Source organism: Salvelinus sp. IW2-2015, linkage group LG24 (assembly GCF_002910315.2).
Source record: "Salvelinus sp. IW2-2015 linkage group LG24, ASM291031v2, whole genome shotgun sequence".
Classification (NCBI taxonomy): Eukaryota; Metazoa; Chordata; class Actinopteri; order Salmoniformes; family Salmonidae; genus Salvelinus; species Salvelinus sp. IW2-2015.
The window spans coordinates 9927588-9945471 of record NC_036864.1 but is presented as its reverse complement, the minus strand read 5'-3'; the positions used below and the strand labels follow the sequence as shown (position 1 = coordinate 9945471).

General features: G+C 40.9%; 2 protein-coding genes across 4 annotated transcripts in view; one reads left to right on the top strand and one right to left on the bottom strand.

Annotated features, from left to right (window-relative positions):
• Window positions 1–10553: 10553 nt before the first annotated feature.
• LOC111951429 (DNA damage-regulated autophagy modulator protein 1) lies at window positions 10554–14245 on the bottom strand. Of its 3 annotated transcripts, none has more exons than XM_023969507.2 (7): window positions 13870–14245; window positions 13061–13128; window positions 12140–12282; window positions 11569–11746; window positions 11410–11468; window positions 11175–11267; window positions 10554–11077 (listed from the first exon to the last, which is right to left on the bottom strand). In XM_023969507.2, exons 1-7 carry the CDS (start codon window positions 13998–14000, stop codon window positions 11033–11035), a joined length of 717 nt encoding a protein of 238 aa, XP_023825275.1. In that variant the 5' UTR covers window positions 14001–14245; the 3' UTR covers window positions 10554–11032. The 3 variants fall into 3 exon arrangements, with proteins under 3 accessions (XP_023825275.1, XP_023825276.1, XP_023825277.1); XM_023969508.2 differs by having other exon boundaries at window positions 11716–11746; XM_023969509.2 differs by lacking the exon at window positions 13061–13128 and having other exon boundaries at window positions 13870–13957.
• Window positions 14246–16436: 2191 nt separating this feature from the next.
• The window catches only part of LOC111951374 (N-acetylglucosamine-1-phosphotransferase subunits alpha/beta), an 18785-nt gene continuing 17337 nt past the window's right edge, over window positions 16437–17884 (top strand). Inside the window, exons 1-4 of the mRNA XM_023969427.2 lie at window positions 16437–16727; window positions 16819–16904; window positions 17051–17170; window positions 17568–17618. Coding sequence (XP_023825195.1) covers window positions 16596–16727; window positions 16819–16904; window positions 17051–17170; window positions 17568–17618 — 389 coding nt within the window. The 5' untranslated portion in view covers window positions 16437–16595. The remainder of the gene's footprint in view (window positions 16728–16818; window positions 16905–17050; window positions 17171–17567; window positions 17619–17884) is intronic.

Genomic DNA, 17884 nt, shown 5'->3' with positions numbered 1-17884 from the left:
TTGAGGGCATCTAGCTTAGATTGTAGGAAGGCCGGGGTGTTAAGCATATCCCAGTTTAGGTCACCGAACAGTACAAACTCTGAAGATAGATGGGGGCAATCAATTCACATATGGTGTCCAGGGKACAGCTGGGGGCTGAGGGGGGTCTATAGCAGGCGGCAACGGTGAGAGACTTGTTTCTGGAAAGGTGGGTTTTTAAAAGTAGAAGCTCGAACTGTTTGGGCACAGACCTGGATAGTATGACAGAACTCTGCAGGCTATCTCTGCAGTAGATTGCATCTCCGCCCCCTTTGGCAGTTCTATCTTGTTGGAAAATGTTGTAGTTGGGGATGGAAATTTCAGGATTTTTGGTGGCKTTCCTAAGCCAGGAMTCAGACACGGCTAGGACATCCGGGTTGGCTGAGTGTACTAAAGCAGTGAATAAAGCAAACTTAGGGAGGAGGCTTCTCATGTTGACATGCGTGAATTCAAGGCTTTTACGGGGAATGGGAGTGGTGCTGGGGGCTGCATGGCTTGGGTTAACCTCTACATCACCAGAGGAACAGCTAAAGGCTATAAGAACTGGTTGTCTGGTGCGTTTGGAACAGAGAGTAAAAGGAGCAGATTTCTGGGCATGGAAGAATAGATTCAAGGCATAATGTACAGACAAGGGTATGGTAGGATGTGAGTACAGTGGAGGTAAACCTAGGCATTGAGTGACGATGAGAGAGATTTTGTCTCTAGGGCACCATTTACCCAGGTGAGGTCACCGCATGTGTTGGGGGTGGAACAAAAGGGCTGTCTAAGGCATATTGGGCAGGGCTGCGAGCTATACAGTGAAATAAGACAATAATCACTAACCAAAACAGCAATAGACAAGACATATTGACTTTAGGGAGAGGCTTGTGTAGCCGAGTGATCATAGGGTCCAATGAGTAGCAATAGATGAGTCAGGGAGCCGATTCAGCAGTCGCTACTACGCTAGGCGAGCTGGAGACACTGCGATTCAGACAGCTAGCGGGCCGGGGCTAGCAGATGGGCCTCCGGCGACGTCGCAATGGAAGAGCCTGTTGAAACCTCAGACCATTACGTCGGCAGACCAGTCGCGATGGATCCGCGGAGCTCCGTGTCGGCATTAAACGGTCCAGGCCAATTGGCAAAAGAGGTATTGTATCCCAAGAATTGGCTGGTGGACCTCTTCGGCTAGCCAGGAGATGGMCCTAGCTCGAGGCTAGCTCAAGGCTAACTTGTTCTTGCTTCAGGACAGAGATGTTAGTCAGGAGTAGCCACTCGGATTGCAGCTAGCTAGCTGCGATGATCCGGTGTAAAGGTTCAGATCTGTACCACATTGGGTGAGGCGGGTTGCAGGAGAGTATATTCAGTCCGTAGATGGAAAGTGAGATTAAAATATATATGAAAAAAACAAGGGGAAAAAAACGATAGTTACACAGGATGGGACAAGACAAAACACACGTCCAACTGTTACGCCATCTTGGAAGTAAATGATAGCGTATCGCTGCGGAATGCTGTGGTAGTCATGCTGGTTAAGTGTGCCCAGAATTCTAAATAAATCACAGACAGTGTCTCACAAAGACATGGCGGTTGGAACCAAAAATCTCAAATTTGGACTCATTAGACCAAAGGACAGATTTCCACCGGTCTAATGTCCATTGCTCGTGTTTCTTGGCCCAAGCAAGTCTCTTCCTCTTATTGGTGTCCTTTAGTAGTGGTTTCTTTGTAGCAATTTGACCATGAAGACCAGATTCATGCAGTCTCCTCTGAACAGTTGATGTTGAGATGTGTCTGTTACTTGAACTCTGTGAAGCAAGTATTTGGGCTGSAATCTGAGGTGCAGTTAACTCTAATGAACTTATCCTCTGCAGCAGAGGTAACTGTGGGTATTCTTTCCTGTGGCAGTCCTCATGAGAGCCAGTTTCATCATAGCGCTTGATGTTTTTTGCGACTGCACTTGAAGAAACGTTCAATGTTCTTGAATTATCCGGATAGACTGACCTTCATGTCTTAAAGTAGTGATGCACTGTCATTTCTCTTTGCTTATTTGAGCATAATATGGACTTGGTCTTTTACCAAATAGGGCCATCTTCTGTATACCACCCCTACCTTGTCACAATACAATTGATTGGCTCAAACGCATTAAGAAGGAAAGAAATTCCACAAATGTACTTTTAACAAGGCACACATGTTAATTGAAATGCATTCCAGGTAATACCTCATGAAGCTGGTTGAGGGAATGCCAAGAGTGTGCAAAGCTGTCATCAAGGCAAAGGGTGGCTACTTTGAAGAATTTCAAATATAAAATATATATTTTGATTTGTTTAATACTTTTTTGGTTACTACATGATTCCATATGTGTTATTTCATTGTTCTGATGTCTTCACTATTATTCTACAATGTAGAAAATAGTAAAAATAAAGAAAAAACCCTTGAATGAGTAGGTGTGTCCAAACTTTTGACTGGTAGTGTAGGTAATCACTGAAACGTTTTATATGCATTTTTTATAATCATTGTCTAGCCTACCTTGTAACAAGTGTAATTGACTAGTCTGGCTATGTTCACCAAGTGTCCAGTAGAGGGCGCCGCTATTCCAGGAATCCACTGAGGTGGATTTGACATTTGACATTTTGTTGCAGACTGTGAAGATGACCTATTGCTGAATGAAATATGTTGCGATGTAAACTGGCATTAAAAGTTTAGAGCGAGAAAGTGTAGGCTATATGAAATAATTAGGCTGAAATTGTATAAACATTCAACTAAATAATGAGGATTTCCATTATCTTAATATAGGTGTAAATTACATCTCACATTCCAGTGTTCGAATTTGTAGCCAAAACAAGGCTGCATGGGATTTCTGTTAAGGTGACTCTGTGCAACCAATGGCAATGTCCACTGTAGGTATAATGCTGGGAGCCACTTGTGGATTTGACAGCTCTAATGCAGTTCTACCTCAGACACCACCAAAACAGCCTAAATGTGGATGTCGGCTAAAGCGGACCTGATTGACTAAAGCCCTTAATCTGATCTTGCTTTCCTGTCAATTCMGTAACACATGCTATCTTCCTTTCCTGTCAATGCTGTAACACATGCTAGGCCTAGCCTATATAGACATTCAGGTCAACAATAGAGATATTTTCATTGTCATGGACATGTTATAAGCTGGGCTAGCTTATATCAACACCATTTTCAACCTGGTCTCAGAGCATTTCCTAGACTCTGAGACACTCCTTTTAGTATGATATGATATGTTTCGTATGGTTGCATAAGACAGATGGTTACTTAAGGCAATAATGAAAGTAGGGTGGTTGGTCAGGCGTATAACGCAACAGTCTAGCAACCCAAAGGTCGCGAGTTCAAATCTCATCACAAACAACTTTAGCTACTTTTCAACCACTTACTACTTTTTAGCTACTTTGCAACTACTTAGCATGTTAGCTAACCATGCCCTAACCCTAATCTTAACATGTTTAGCTAACCCTTACCCTAACCTTAACCCTTTAACCTAACTCCTAAACTTAACCCTATCCTTATGGAACTTTAGTGTAGCATACACTTCAAATATTTATTAGGCCTACTCTAATTGTGGTTTTGTTGTAAATCGAAGAGAAGGCAACATGTAGTAAATTAATAATATGAAAGGAGCTTCTTGGAGTTAGTCAGACATAAACACAGACTATTAGGATAGGCCTAATATAGAGCAATAGTAATGGCGTCTTTTTGTAAGCACTAACTCCACCATGGTTCGTTGGACAAAGTCTATGTGAAAATGAATCATGGTTTTCTAGGGGTTTTGGATAAACACAGGAAATAAGGTCTGTGGTAAAAGGATATATTTTGTTCTATGAGATCATTTTCRTCAACTAACACCACTTTTGTGAATTGCTAGGCATTTATCTAAAAAAAAAACATGAAAYGCTTCATATTTCATAAAGGTCATGTTAACTGACTGATATTATCTCATAGAACATTTATTTGATTATTTTGGGGCGTTTATCCCAGAACCCTATTCTTTCCCCATTCATTTTCCCCATTTTCGCTGAACGAAACAGAGGTAATTAATTTGCGGTTTTTAGGACTACAAACTGGCGAGCTCTATACAGAAATATTAGTCACTACAATGAATATAGGCAAAACTATACTGAACAAAAATATAAACGCCCCAAAATGTAAAGTGTCGGTCCCATGTTTCATGAGCTGAAATAAAAGATCCCTGTAATTTTCCATACACACGAAAAGCTTATTTCTCTCAAATTTTTGGCACAAATTTGTTTACATCCCTGTTAGTGAGCACTTTGTCCTTTGCCAAGATAATCCATCCACCTGACAGGTGTGGCATATCAAGAAGCTGATTAAACAGCATGATCATTACACAGGTGCACCTTGTGCTGGGGACAATAAAAGGTAATTCTAAAATATGCAGTTTTGTCACACAACACAATGCCACAGATGTCTCAAGTTTTGAGGGAGCGTGCAATTGGCATGCTGACTGCAGGAATGTCCACCAGATCTGTTGCCAGATAATTGAATGTTAATTTCTCTACCATAAGCAGCCTCTAACATAGTTTTAGAGAATTTGGCCTCACAACCGCAGACCACGAGTAACCACACCAGCCCTCCACATCCGGCTTCTTCACCTGTGGGATCATCTGAGACCAGCCACACGGACATCTGATGAAACTGAGGAGTATTTCTGTCTCTAATAAAGCCCTTATGTGGGGAAAAACTATTCTGATTGGCTGGGCCTGACTCCCCAGTGGGTGGGCCTATGCCCTCCCAGGTCCACCCATGGCTTTGCCCCTGCCCAGTCATGTCAAATCCATAGATTAGGGCCTAATGAATTTATTTCAATTGAATGATTTCCTTATATGAACTGTAACTCYGTAAAATCATTGAAATTGTTACACGTTGAGTTTATATCTTTGTTCAATGTACTCAATTGCACAATATTTTATAATCGTCTACCTCGTCACATTAAGCTATTTCACTCGAGGACCATCAGTGGAGTAGCTCAAAGATAAGAAAGGATCTAGCCCTGAATGAGATTCGAATCCAGCCGACCTCTAACACCATGGGGTAGACCACTTTAGTGGATCCCTGCAACCTCTCCAGGCTAGCAGTAGGCTAGTTGGTAAATTACTGCTATTTGATCAACATCATGAGAGACAAACTTTGACTTTTACGACATCTGAATACAAAGTTACATGTTATATAATCCTACTTTTTTTCAGTGAAAGTACATGGATGTATGTTATTTAATGGATGGGCAAAACCATGTAATTTTGTCACGCCTGCTCCAGTCCCCCATACCTGCTTCTCATCTCCGGCGTCGGTCCTTACAAATTTGGTCATAAAATCGAAAACCCTTTTGAATGTTGTATGATGTCAGTAGCCTATTTAAAGAAAKATTATGCAACAATATACAGCGCTCAACTGGGGAAAACGAAACGGATGTATTTTCGTCCCTACAATGCGATAAGATTTATGTTAATAATTGCAGCTTTTGGTGAGTGCAAATATAGAAACATTATTTCCATTACCRACACTGATTTAAATAAAATACAAACTATTAGGCAACTGTTAATAATCATATAAGGGAAGATAACATCCACATCATGCTTGAACAATGCAATTAGATAGGAAACAATGAAAGTACTGGAGAACCATATGACCRCAAAAGTTGGTAAAAAAGCATATTCCCTCCATGAACCGAAACATCTTGTCAACAATATGGAAAAGTTACCACGCAGACAGACTGATCTAGCCCAAAGGCTGGCAGATGGCGATATTGAGTTGTTTCATATTAAATAAGATGAAGGTAAAATGGGTAAGATGAAACGACTCAAGGTTGCCATCTGCTSGCCTTTGGGCTAAGACCGACCTTGAGTGCAATTTAGGAAGAAAAAATAAGATGCAGAAAACTGACAGGTAAAATCCCTCATGCCAGTATTCCTCAGAGTTGAGATTTGAAGGAGGAATGTCATTTATAGGCCACCTAAAAGTGACATCTCTTTCTGTAGGCTAAACTAAACTGTAATCTTGCAGTCACATGGTCTAGACAAGATGGAATTTCAGTCATGTTGAGTTGGGCCTATATGGGTTGGGCGGGACCTCTTCATGTAATTACCACGTGGCAGAAAATAAGACACACACAGCCGTACATACCATGGCCATACACACACTCTTAGAAAAAAAGGGTTCCATCATGGTTCTTCAGCTGTCCCCATAGGAGAACCATTTTTCGTTCCAGGTAGAAAACTTGTTGGTTCCAGGTAAAACCCTTTTGGGTTCCATGTAGAACCCTTTGTGGAAAGGGTTCTATATGGAATCCAAAGAGTTCTACCTAGAACCAAAAAGGTTCTACCTGGAACCAAGGATTCTGCTATGGGGACAGCCYAAGAACCCTTTTAGTTTCTAGATAGCACCTTTTTTTTTCTAAGAGTACACACACACAAATACACAGCCATTAATTCCATAACACACACAAAACACCGGCATATGCCCATGGGTGTCACGACCGTCGTAACTTTGAGGAAGAGTGGACCAAGGCGCAGTGTGAGAGAAATACATCTTCTTTTATTTAGAGAAGACGAAACACGAAAAACGAACACTTTTACAAAACAAAAGTGAAGCTACAAACGTAAGTGCATACACAAGCTACAAACGTTAAACATAGACAATTACCCACAAAAGCRTACTGCCTATGGCTGCCTTAAATATGGCTCCCAATCAGAGACAATGAATGACAGCTGTCTCTGATTGAGAACCATTCAGGCAACCATAGACTTACCTAGACACCTACACTCAACACAAACCCATACACTCTCCCAAAACCCCCTATACCATACAACCACCCCAGACGAGACAACTATACACAAACATCCCCCCTGTCACACCCTGACCTAACCAAAATATGACAGAAAACAAAGATAACTAAGGCCAGGGCGTGACAATGGGGTGGTGCACAATTGGCCCACTGTTGTCCGGATTAGGGGAGGGTTTGGCCGGCAGGGATGTCCTTGTCCCATTGCGCACTAGCGACTCCTGTGGCGGGCCGGGTGCAGTGCACGCTGACACAGTCGCCAAGTGCATGGCGTTTCCTCCGACATGTTGGTGTGGCTGGTTTCCGGGTTAAGTGGGCATTTTATCAAGAAGCAGTGCGGCTTGGTTGAGTTGTGTTTCGGAGGACACACAGCTCTCGACCTTCGCCTCTCCCGAGTCCGTATGGGAGTTGCAGCAATGAGACAAGACTGTAGATATCAATTGGATACCACGAAATTGGGGAGAAAAAGGGGGGGAAAAGCCTTTTCACCAACGCCTGAACCAAAACACGTTCTTTCTTTCTATTCTAAATTAATTTTGCTTTATTCATTTCATAGGTTTGTCTAATCTGAGTGGTGAGGCTGAGGGTCATCACTATTTGGGCTGTTCCACCAACTCGGTGCCTTTTGTGAAGTGTAGCTTGGCCGAAAAAAAACTTTGATTTTACCTTATTTTAACATTCTGTCATAAAGAGCACGTTTAACACATTTTCAGTTTTCCCTCCCCACATAAACCACTCCCAGACAGTCCTAGCAAAGAGAAATTAAGAAATTGCTCTTTTATAAGAAGGTATTTATTTATTTATTTTTGACTACCATAGTAAGGTACTTCATTGTTACCCAGAAATTATTGCATTGCACCTTTAATTAACTCAGGAACCACACCTGTGTGGAAGCACCTACATTGTATCCGTCATTTACTCAAGTGTTTCGTTTATTTTGGTAGATAGAGGTCTATACAACATTTAAGTTTATCGTACATCGTAATTTAAAAAAAAAGAGTTGAAGAGTCTTATAGACTTGTCAAATAGCTGTCATGTACCGTAACCATTATTACTCTCCTGGTGGCAACCACTGCTAAAGCAGTTGATTAACCGCAGGTTCGACCCCCCTCACTGCTGGTCCACGAATATGTGACAAAGTGGATGATCATAATGCATATAAAACGTTGCAAGTGTAGACCTACAGATCAGTGGCGGTCAGGCTACTTCATGATACTCAAAATTTCCCTATACCCATCATGAGGTTGCTACAACCTAGCCTATGAATAGCAGTTTACAACGTAGATGACACATGCACATACAGTAACATTCAATACTGCCTTGCACACTCTTGCCTGCATATAGCTGATATAGGGTGTAATCATTAGTCCAATAGTTGCAAACGAGAGTTTCTATTGGACAAATTCAGTTATGTTAAACCCTGTTTTGTTCCATTTGCTTCCGTTTAAGAACGTTTTTCAACAGAATCGGTGGAATGAATACACCCCTGATCACGCATAAACACAGTTCATTTTCATAGCAGCCACGTTGTATTCCTTCTGGCATCTATGCGCGCTCCTCCTCTCACCTCTTCCCTTCGCTTGTGGACTTCAATGCACAACACATCAGCTGTATGTGACCAGGCAAAATAACTTTCCAAGCCAAACCGTGACACACAGCCTACATCATTGTCATATTAGTTTAAGTAACGTCATAGTAAGCATAGCTAATATAACTAATGCCTTAGTAAACCCGCTACAATCATGCAGTAACGTTACATTGTACAGTCAGTAAGCAGTTACACCGGCGGGCCCTGGTGTCAATAAATTTGTGAAAACCAAAAGCTTACCTTGACTTGGAAGACTTCCAGTGTTATAGCCAGCTAGCTGTTTGAGCAGGGTGTTTCAGTAGGTTAAGCTATCTAGCTGCATTTGCCAGCTAAGTAAGTGAAACTTAAACTGAAAAAAAAGTATGAAATTGCTTTCTCTATTTCTCTCTTGCTTCTCCTTCATTTTGGAAGAAATTAATTTGTTAAAATCTGTTCAACTATTGTCTTTCTCTCTCTTTGAGTCAAGTACTCACTACATTTTATGCATTGCAGTGCTAGCTAGCTGTAGCTTATGCTTTCAGTACTAGATTCATTATGTGATCCTTTGATTGGGTGGACAACATGTCAGTTCATGCTGCAAGAGCTCTGATAGGTTGTAGGACGTCCTCCGGAAGTTGTCATAATTCATGTGTAAGTCTATGGAAGGGAGGGAGAACCATGAACCCCCTAGGTTTTGTATTGAAGTCAATATACCCAGAGGAGGACGGAAACTAGCTGTCTTCCGGCTATACCAGTGTGCTGTTGAGGCAACTGTAGACCCTGTCTCTTATACACATCTAGATGTGTATAAGATGGTTACACCATGGTGCTACCCTACAGAGTGCTGTTGAGGATACTGTAGACCTTCTTTGCAAAARCTGTCTCTTATACACATCTAGATGTGTATAAGAGACAGGTATATAGCAGTGCCAGTAGCCTATGTGTCGGTCTGCATTTTTACATTGAAATCATAGTTTTCACAAATAGCCTACCGCAAACATTGTCGGATTGAAGTATACCATACAAAGTTACATATGCATTAATAGGTTATATAGCATAAGGAGAACACTATCTGATATGAATGAATGTAGGCTATAGCTATATTATTGAGTTCCTATCGGACATAAAATGCTAACCAGAGAGTTAGATTACTTTTTCAAATATAAATAATTCACAATCTGATACTGATACAGTCAYGTGTCTTCCTACATTAATTTAAGACTGTAGCGTGGGCTCAAGTCTGGACTCATGATAAACTTATTTAAAATAACTGCAATACTGCCATCTGTAGGATGATAACGAGAGTGCAAACTACAATCATACTGTACACTTTGTTATGTTCTCCCTCCTCCAATCAAATAACACATATGTGACAAGTAGATGATTATAAAAATACATGTAAAATATTGTAGGCCTACATATGTGTACACGTCCATGTAATATAGTCTATGGAATATAGTCCTAATATAGTCCACGTAATATAGTCCATGTAATATAGTTATGTAATATGATCATTAGGCCATAGCAGTATGTTTGTCTGCAAGGCTGAAGAAAGAGGTATCTCCTTATTAAATGAATTAATAATCTTTCTTTTCAAGCTGTAGGTCCGTTTTCAACACACTAACACAGTAAATGTAAAGCTACATTTCAACTGCGGACAAAAACTCGAGTGAGATTTGAACCCATGCCAGAAATCTACACAGAGAGCAATTTGACCAGTCAGTCAAACACTCGTGATGTAGTTTCTTTGATTATCAGTAAGCGCTGTTGTACTTCTGTTAAYTGCGCTTCCATGAACAAGTGTTGGAACACGTCCAACTACATCAACGATTTGAATTGGCTGATAGGGAATGTCCTACAGGTAATTTTCACAGCCACCTGGTGAGGTTAGCATAGTGCAAAATGTGCAAACTTACTGTATGTAATGGGAACAGCTAATATGTAGCCTTTGATTACTTGCCACTATGTCAGGGATTTTAATTGGCTGATGCTTAAACTTAACCTTGAACTTAAACTTTTTCTAATGTTCACAAGTATGGCCTGTAGTGTTTATGCAGTTTAGCCTGAAAAATAAAGAACACATTTTGCCTAAAGATATGTGGCCGTCATTTTATTCAAACACTGTTTGGGTTTTGTGTTTGGAACAGAAATACGTCACACAGTCGCCCTGTATGTATTTTGAGTTACTTTATTACAATGGTATACCATAGATATGCCTCCTCAATACCCTGAGAAACAAGAGTTATTCTTGAGCAAAATACCTAACTAGAAAAATATTTACATAGTAATATCAAACGATTAACCTTGGAGTAGGTAAGAGTACATACAGCCTCTATCCATAAACTGGTGATGCGTGAAATTAATTTTCTATATTAACTTGATCTTGTTTGCGCAATACTGACCTTTGTCCCACCAGATGATGAACAATGTGTTAACTCTTTCATTAACCCAACAACTTCTCTAATTGCTGGTCACAGGATATGTTTGTTTTGTGGTTAACCGTTAAGACTGGGGTTATGTTGCAATGGATACAGTATGAAGAAATACATCATACCATTCAGATAATCTCATATACARTTGCTTCATAAAAGTAGAAAAAATACACTTGATTTTGTAAATATTCAGATTAAAAGGTTCAAATAAATGCTTCATCAGGAATAGTCCACAAACTGTGTTCTCAGCTTCAGAGTAAACTTCTGTAAGAAACAAGACAAAGAGAAATAACTCAAATAAAGGAGAAGAAAAGGATAATGATTTCCCACCACAATGACAGAGCGGTGACTGAAAACTCACTTTAAAGTCGTGGATGTAGGTGAAGAAGAAGAAGATGAAGCTGAAGGCCACGATCCACTCACTCACAGCACTCACCAGATGGAACACATTGTCCTGTAATGACAGGAAGTCGGATAGAGACTGATATTGACACGTATAGCTTCTCTGGCCTATAAAGCCTATATGGATCCAGAATATCGTKCATCTTTGTTGTTACGTGAGTGGTGTTCTTGGTAAAGATGTGCTCATACTGTACCTCGTCTTCTGTTTTTCTATGCAGTGTGGTTTGTGTCACAAAGACAGCACAGACAACAGCTGGATGGTAAATGAAGGAGATATTTTCTTTTATAAAACAATGATCATTCATGATTAAAATCATTTAGACACCAGGGGTTACTARTGTTTTCAAGGATACTGGGGAAAACTGCCAGGAAGGCGATAGTTGCAATTCCTGTGCGCATACGGCACAAGGCCAAGGAACACCCATAGGGGAAGGCCTTATAGGATATAATGGACTGGAGGATGGTGTACAGAACACCAGAAACGAAGAAGAGTAATGCACCTGCATCATGAACTGCCGTAATCGTTGTCTCCTGGGGAAAAAGAACACACCAGAGAGATCATGTATGAAATATCACACTGTCACTTAATGGTACAAAACCCCTCCATCTTCACACTAAAGGGGTGACAACCCACTGGGCAAAAACTGGTTGAATCAATGTTGTTTCCATATCATTTTAACAAAGAAATTCAACGTGATGATATTGAATAAACATGGAAAACTGATTGGATTTCACCCAACTTTTATCTTAAATCCAATTACATCCTACTGGGCACACACTGGTTGAATCAACGTTTTAATAGGCTAATTGAATTGACGTCTGTGCCGRGACATTTTTTGTTGAATTGACGTTAATTGACAACTCAGCCAAATGTGAATCAAAACTAGTTGTTGAACTGACGCTTGTGCCTTCGTGGCGACCTACCTGGAAAGTAGCGACAAAACACATCCCCAAACAAGAYAGCGTTCCAATCCATAAAGCAGCCTGGTTCAGCACTGGGGGAACACCACCTGCCTTCTCATTGAGCTTCTCCACAAACTTGTATCTGGCATACATGGTGGCCATACCTGTAGAGGATTTGGTATGGCACATGGAGTGAATGTTTTTATTAGCACTTTTCACATTTAGACAGTATATGCTCACAGTAGGCTATTGTAGACCTATGTGAAACCTGCTGCAATATTMATTTATTTGCACCTTAAAACAGAGGTAAAAAAGAAAGACAAATATAGTGAAGTGAAATGTAATACTCAGTCAAATGCAATATCATATCATTTATCCCAGCCCTGTCTAAKCATGCATTTCTGCTTTCATTTTCTAAAAAATGGGAAGTGTGAATAKAGCTCTTGGCATTGTCTCTGACCTGGAAAAACCCATGGAGTTTCTCACAGGGATTGTTCACCCAAATTACAAAATAACAAATTAACCCTGTAAGCAGTCTATGGACAAGGTATGACAGTAAATTATGCTTTGGTTTAGTTTCCCTAGCACGGTTTCCACATGCTAACGTTTTAGCATTTGTAGCACAAATACCATTTAAATCATGGGACCAATATCAGTATTTTTTTTGTCKAAATCATCCAAAAGTATCTAAAATGAAGTGTGAAGCTCAACAAAGTCACATAGATGATTTSAACATGATGCATGAAAAAATGCTAACATCATCCCATGACATTAGCATGTAGAAACATTGCCAGGGAAACTAAACCAAAGCATGGATTGCTGTCATATATGGTTCATAGACTGCTTACAGGGTAAGGAAACCAAATATATAATTTGGGTGAACTATCCCTTTACACTAAGACAAAAAGCTCTTTCATGGTTTTAGTGTCTTTCTGTGCTCACTTGCAAATGCAGTGATGACCGTCATCAAGCCAAAGACACAGCTCTCTGGGGGTTTAGCCCCAGTGTCACTAAAGAAAGAATAGTTCAGGGTTAATGTGCGTATTAATGCCATGTCTGGAAGTCCTTTTAAATAATCTGGATTTCATTTTAAGAATACATTATATTAAAAATCATTATACACATTAAATAATAACAGAACAGAAAGTGATACAATTTGTTATTTCATGAAATCAAAAAATGTAATCAAAGCAAAATCATACCATTGGCATAATCTATTAACCAAATAGATAATTGCATTTCAAATGTAAAACCATACCAGTTGATGACAAACAAATAATTAAGGTACATCTACGGAACATATTACRGAATAGAGGGCTTTAATTGTTTGAATAGAGCGCTAATTAGTTAAACCCTTATTAATTATCTATGCCTATTAATGTTGAATTTGCATATGTGTTAAATATCTATCTGCTCAATAAACAAGCTGTTTAAATGTCAAGTGAGGACACACACCGGACATTAAGTAGTTCACAGGCCCCTACGCTGTAGACTACACAGCTGGGAACTGGGTACCAGCCAAGTACAGCGTGGTGGGGAAAACGAAACTGATTTATTTTTGTTGCAAGAATGCGATATGATTTCCCTTAATATCGCCGGTTTCGATGAGTGGAAATAAAGAAACATTATTTCCAATACCCACACTGATTTAAACAATAAGAATTAAATGCTATTATCACGGTTTAATGAAGAACGGCAAGTTCGTGGAAAATAAAAATGCTCAGGCTGCTGATAAATAWTCATAATCTTACCTTATATACGGGAAGATAACATCCACATCATGCTCGAACAATGCAATTAGGTAGGAAACAATAAATGTGCTAGATGACCAGATTACCAAAAAAAATGGTAAAAAGCATATTCCCTCCATGAACCAAAGCATTTTGTCAGCAATAAGGAAAAGTTACCACGCAGACAGACCGTCCTTAGTGCAATTAACAAATGCAGAATACTGACAGGTAAAATCCCTCTGTCAATATTCCTCAGAGTTGAGATTTGAAGTAGGATTATAATTTGGCTAATCGGCCACCTAAAAAGTGACATCTCTTACTGAAAACTATACCGTAAACTGTAATTTTGCAGTCACGTGGTCTAGACAGTATTGAATTTCAGTCATGTTGAGTGTGGGCTGGCTGACTTCGGTACCTCGACCGATCATTTCCGCATGTAACAGAAACTAAGACGCAAAGCTTTACATAAAATGTCTACACATCCTGTTCTGAACCAAAATGTATTTCTTTCTTTCTAAATTCATATTTCTTTCTAACTTCATTGTTTATTATTGRTTATTATTCATTCTAATCTGAGTGGGTAGGCCTGCAGAGGGATGCATCCATTCTACACTGAGTATACAAAACATTAAGGACACCTGTTTCCATGACATAGACTGACCAGGTGAATCCAGGTGAAAGCCTTGATCCCTTATTGATGTCACTTGTTAAATCCACTTCAATCAGTGTATATGATGGGGAGGAGACAGGTTAAATATGGATGTTTTAGCATGTAGACGATTGAGGTATCAATTGTGTTTGGGTGCCATTCAGAGGGTGAATGGGCAAGACAAAAGATTGTGCCTTTGAACGGGATATGGTAGTAGGTGCCAGGCGCAGCACTTTGAGTCAAGAACTGCAACGCTGCTGGGTGTTTCACGCTCAACAGTTTTCCGTGTGTATCAAGAATGGTCCACCACCCAAAGGACATCCAGCSAACTTGACACAACTGTGGGAAGCAATGGAGTCAAAATGGGCCAACATTCCTGCGGAATGCTTTCATCACCTTATCAAATCAAATTGTATTGGTCACATATACATATTTAGCAGATGTTATTATGGGGTAGCAAAATGCTTGTGTTCCTTGCGCCAACAGTGCACTAATATCTAACTATACACAACAATACACACAAATCTACAAGTAAAATAATGGAATTAAGACATTTTGAAATATTAGGACGAGCTATGTCGGAGTCCGGAGTATAGACATTATGGACAGTATGTGGAGAGAATATGTAGTATATCTGAAGAATATGTGGATAGAATAGTATCTGTACAGCACTAGTTGAATAGGATGGCCTTGACTAGAATACAGTATATACAGTACATATGAAATGGGTAGAACAGTATGTAAACATTATTAAAGTGAACAGTATTCCATTATTAAAATGACCAGTATTCCATGTCTATGTACATAGGGCAGCAACCTCTAAGGTGCAGGGTTGAGTAACTGGGTGGTAGCATGCTAGTGACAGTGACTAAGTTCAGGGCAGGGTAATGGGTGGAGGCCGGCTTGTGATGGCTATTTAACAGTCTGATGGCCTTGAGATAGAAGCTGTTTTTCATTCTCTCGGTCCCAGCTTTGATGCACCTGTACTGAACTCGCTGGATGATAGCGGGGTGAACAGGCCGTGGCTCGGGTGGCTGAGGTCCTTAATGATCTTCTTGGCCTTGCTGTGAACCTGGGTGCTGTAGATGTCCTGAAGGGCAGGCAGTGTGCTCCCGGTGATGCGTTGGGCTGACCGCACCAGCCTCTGGAGAGCCCTGCAGTTGCGGGTGGTGCAGATTGTCAGTGATGTGTGCGCAGAGGAACTTGAAGCTTTTCACCTTCTCCAATGCGGTCCTATCGATGTGGATGGGGGCATGCTCCTTCTGCTGTCTCCTGAAGTCCACGATCAGCTCCTTTGTGTTGAAATAGAGTCAGCAGCATACCATCCTGCATCCCACAGCTGGCTTGCCTCTGAAGCTAAGCAGGGTTGGTCCTGAATGGGAGACCAGATGCTGCTTSAAGTGGTGTTGGAGGGCCAGTAGGATGCACTTTTCCCTTTGTCTAAAAAAATATTACAATGRCCCATGGCAGTGATTGGGGACATTGCCCTGTGTAGGGCGCCGTCTTTCGGGTGGGACGTTAAACAGGTGTCCTGGCTCTCTGTGGTCGCTAAATTCTCCTCTCTAGCCATCATACCATCATGGCCACCTAATCATCTCAGCTTTCAATTGGCTCATTCATCCCCCCTCCTCTCCCCTGTTAATATACCCCAGGTTGCTGCTGTAAATGAGAATGTGTTCTTAACTTACCTGGTAAAATAAATAACAATTCATAAAAGAGTCCATGCCCTGATGAATTGAGGTTGTTCTGAGGGCAAAAGGGGACGAAACTCAAAATTAGGAAGTTGTTCCTAATGTTTGGTATATTCCGTGTATTTCTATGTATAGGACACACCACGCTAAATGTAGAGCACAACTCCTCCTAGTCGACAGAGGGCGGTACTGAGTTGTTTTTTAAAGCAGCACCCGGAACATTTGAGACAAGGCGACATCATCATAAAGGAAGTGCAATGGTTGGTCATGCGTTTTGACAGTTTTTGCTAGTTGTCATGTGACAAAGAAGACGTCGTTCGTTTTGTAGTGTTTATTTTATATGAACTCCGATATGCTCCCGCGTCTTCGGTGAATGACCGAAGAGATATGGATTGCAAAGGAGAACCATGGTGATAATCAATTCAGTACTGAAACTCTTGCAGAGACAGACCTACACCTGTCTGTCCCACCGCTATGGACTGTACCTCTGCTTTGGAGGGATAGTCCTCATGATGGTCTCTGCCTTCCAGTTTGGAGAAGTAAGTAGCTTAGCTAGCTAACAAGCTAACCCTTGTCAAAAGCAATGATGCAGCAACTTATCCCTCTCTCTCTCTCTCTCTCTGTGTGTAGGTGGTGGTAGAGTGGAGTAGGGATCAGTACCACGTACTGTTTGACTCGTATAGAGACAATGTAGCTGGGAAATCATTCCAGACTCGGTGAGAAACCCTCCCTGCCCAAGTGCTATCCACTACAGGGATAACCAGTGTTTCACTGTCTCAATTCACTATTCCAAATGGTGCTTTTGTCTGTCTACTGATCTGAAATGGATGTGTATCTTCTCTATGGTGTTGTGCCGCTGTAGGCTGTGCCAGCCCATGCCCATAGATGTGGTGTACACCTGGGTGAATGGCACGGACACCGACCTGATGAAGCAGCTACGTGGTGTGAGAGAGCAGRTGAAGGAAGAGCAGAGAACACTGCGGTACTGTACATGGGTCKCCGAGACTTCGGTTACACGTCACACACATTAGGCTACACAAATAGTATTACGTGAATGCAAGCTGAACATATTTGTTTTGGTTTTGGACGGAGAGAGGGTTACTGTGGTCGGCTGAATGTTCTGAGAGGCGGTCATTAGTACGTAAAGGAAGCGGGTACTTATCCACATTACATGATTACTGTGATTGAATCATTTTCATTCATCCTGTTGTGAAGACTAGGGGACACCAAATAAGTAGTTAACTAATATTGCCAGTGGGAGATTCTGTTAGCTCAAAGGTCGATTGTCAATCACAATACTATAACATTCCCCCCCCAACAACACATTCCATGCATTAACGGATCAGTCCATTGACTTTCTGGACTGTTTCTCACCATAGGGAACGGCTGGGGAAGAATGCAAGTGATCCGACTGAATTGCCGAAGGACAGGTGAGTGATAAGATAGAAACACCTGTACATTACTGTAGATTTACTGTAGTTTTCACACTGATTCTTTACATATCTAGCTCAATACGGATGCTTCCAAACTCTAAGGGCAGGGAGTTGATGATGCACCATCTTATTGAGACACAAACTACGGTCGTCTTAGATCAACGGTTTTGACATCATTTCCTGTTTCTCGCTCAACTGAGTGTTTAGGAGAGAGGGTCTCAGTGTAGTTGACCAATCTGCAACAACAGTTGGCTTATGACCAC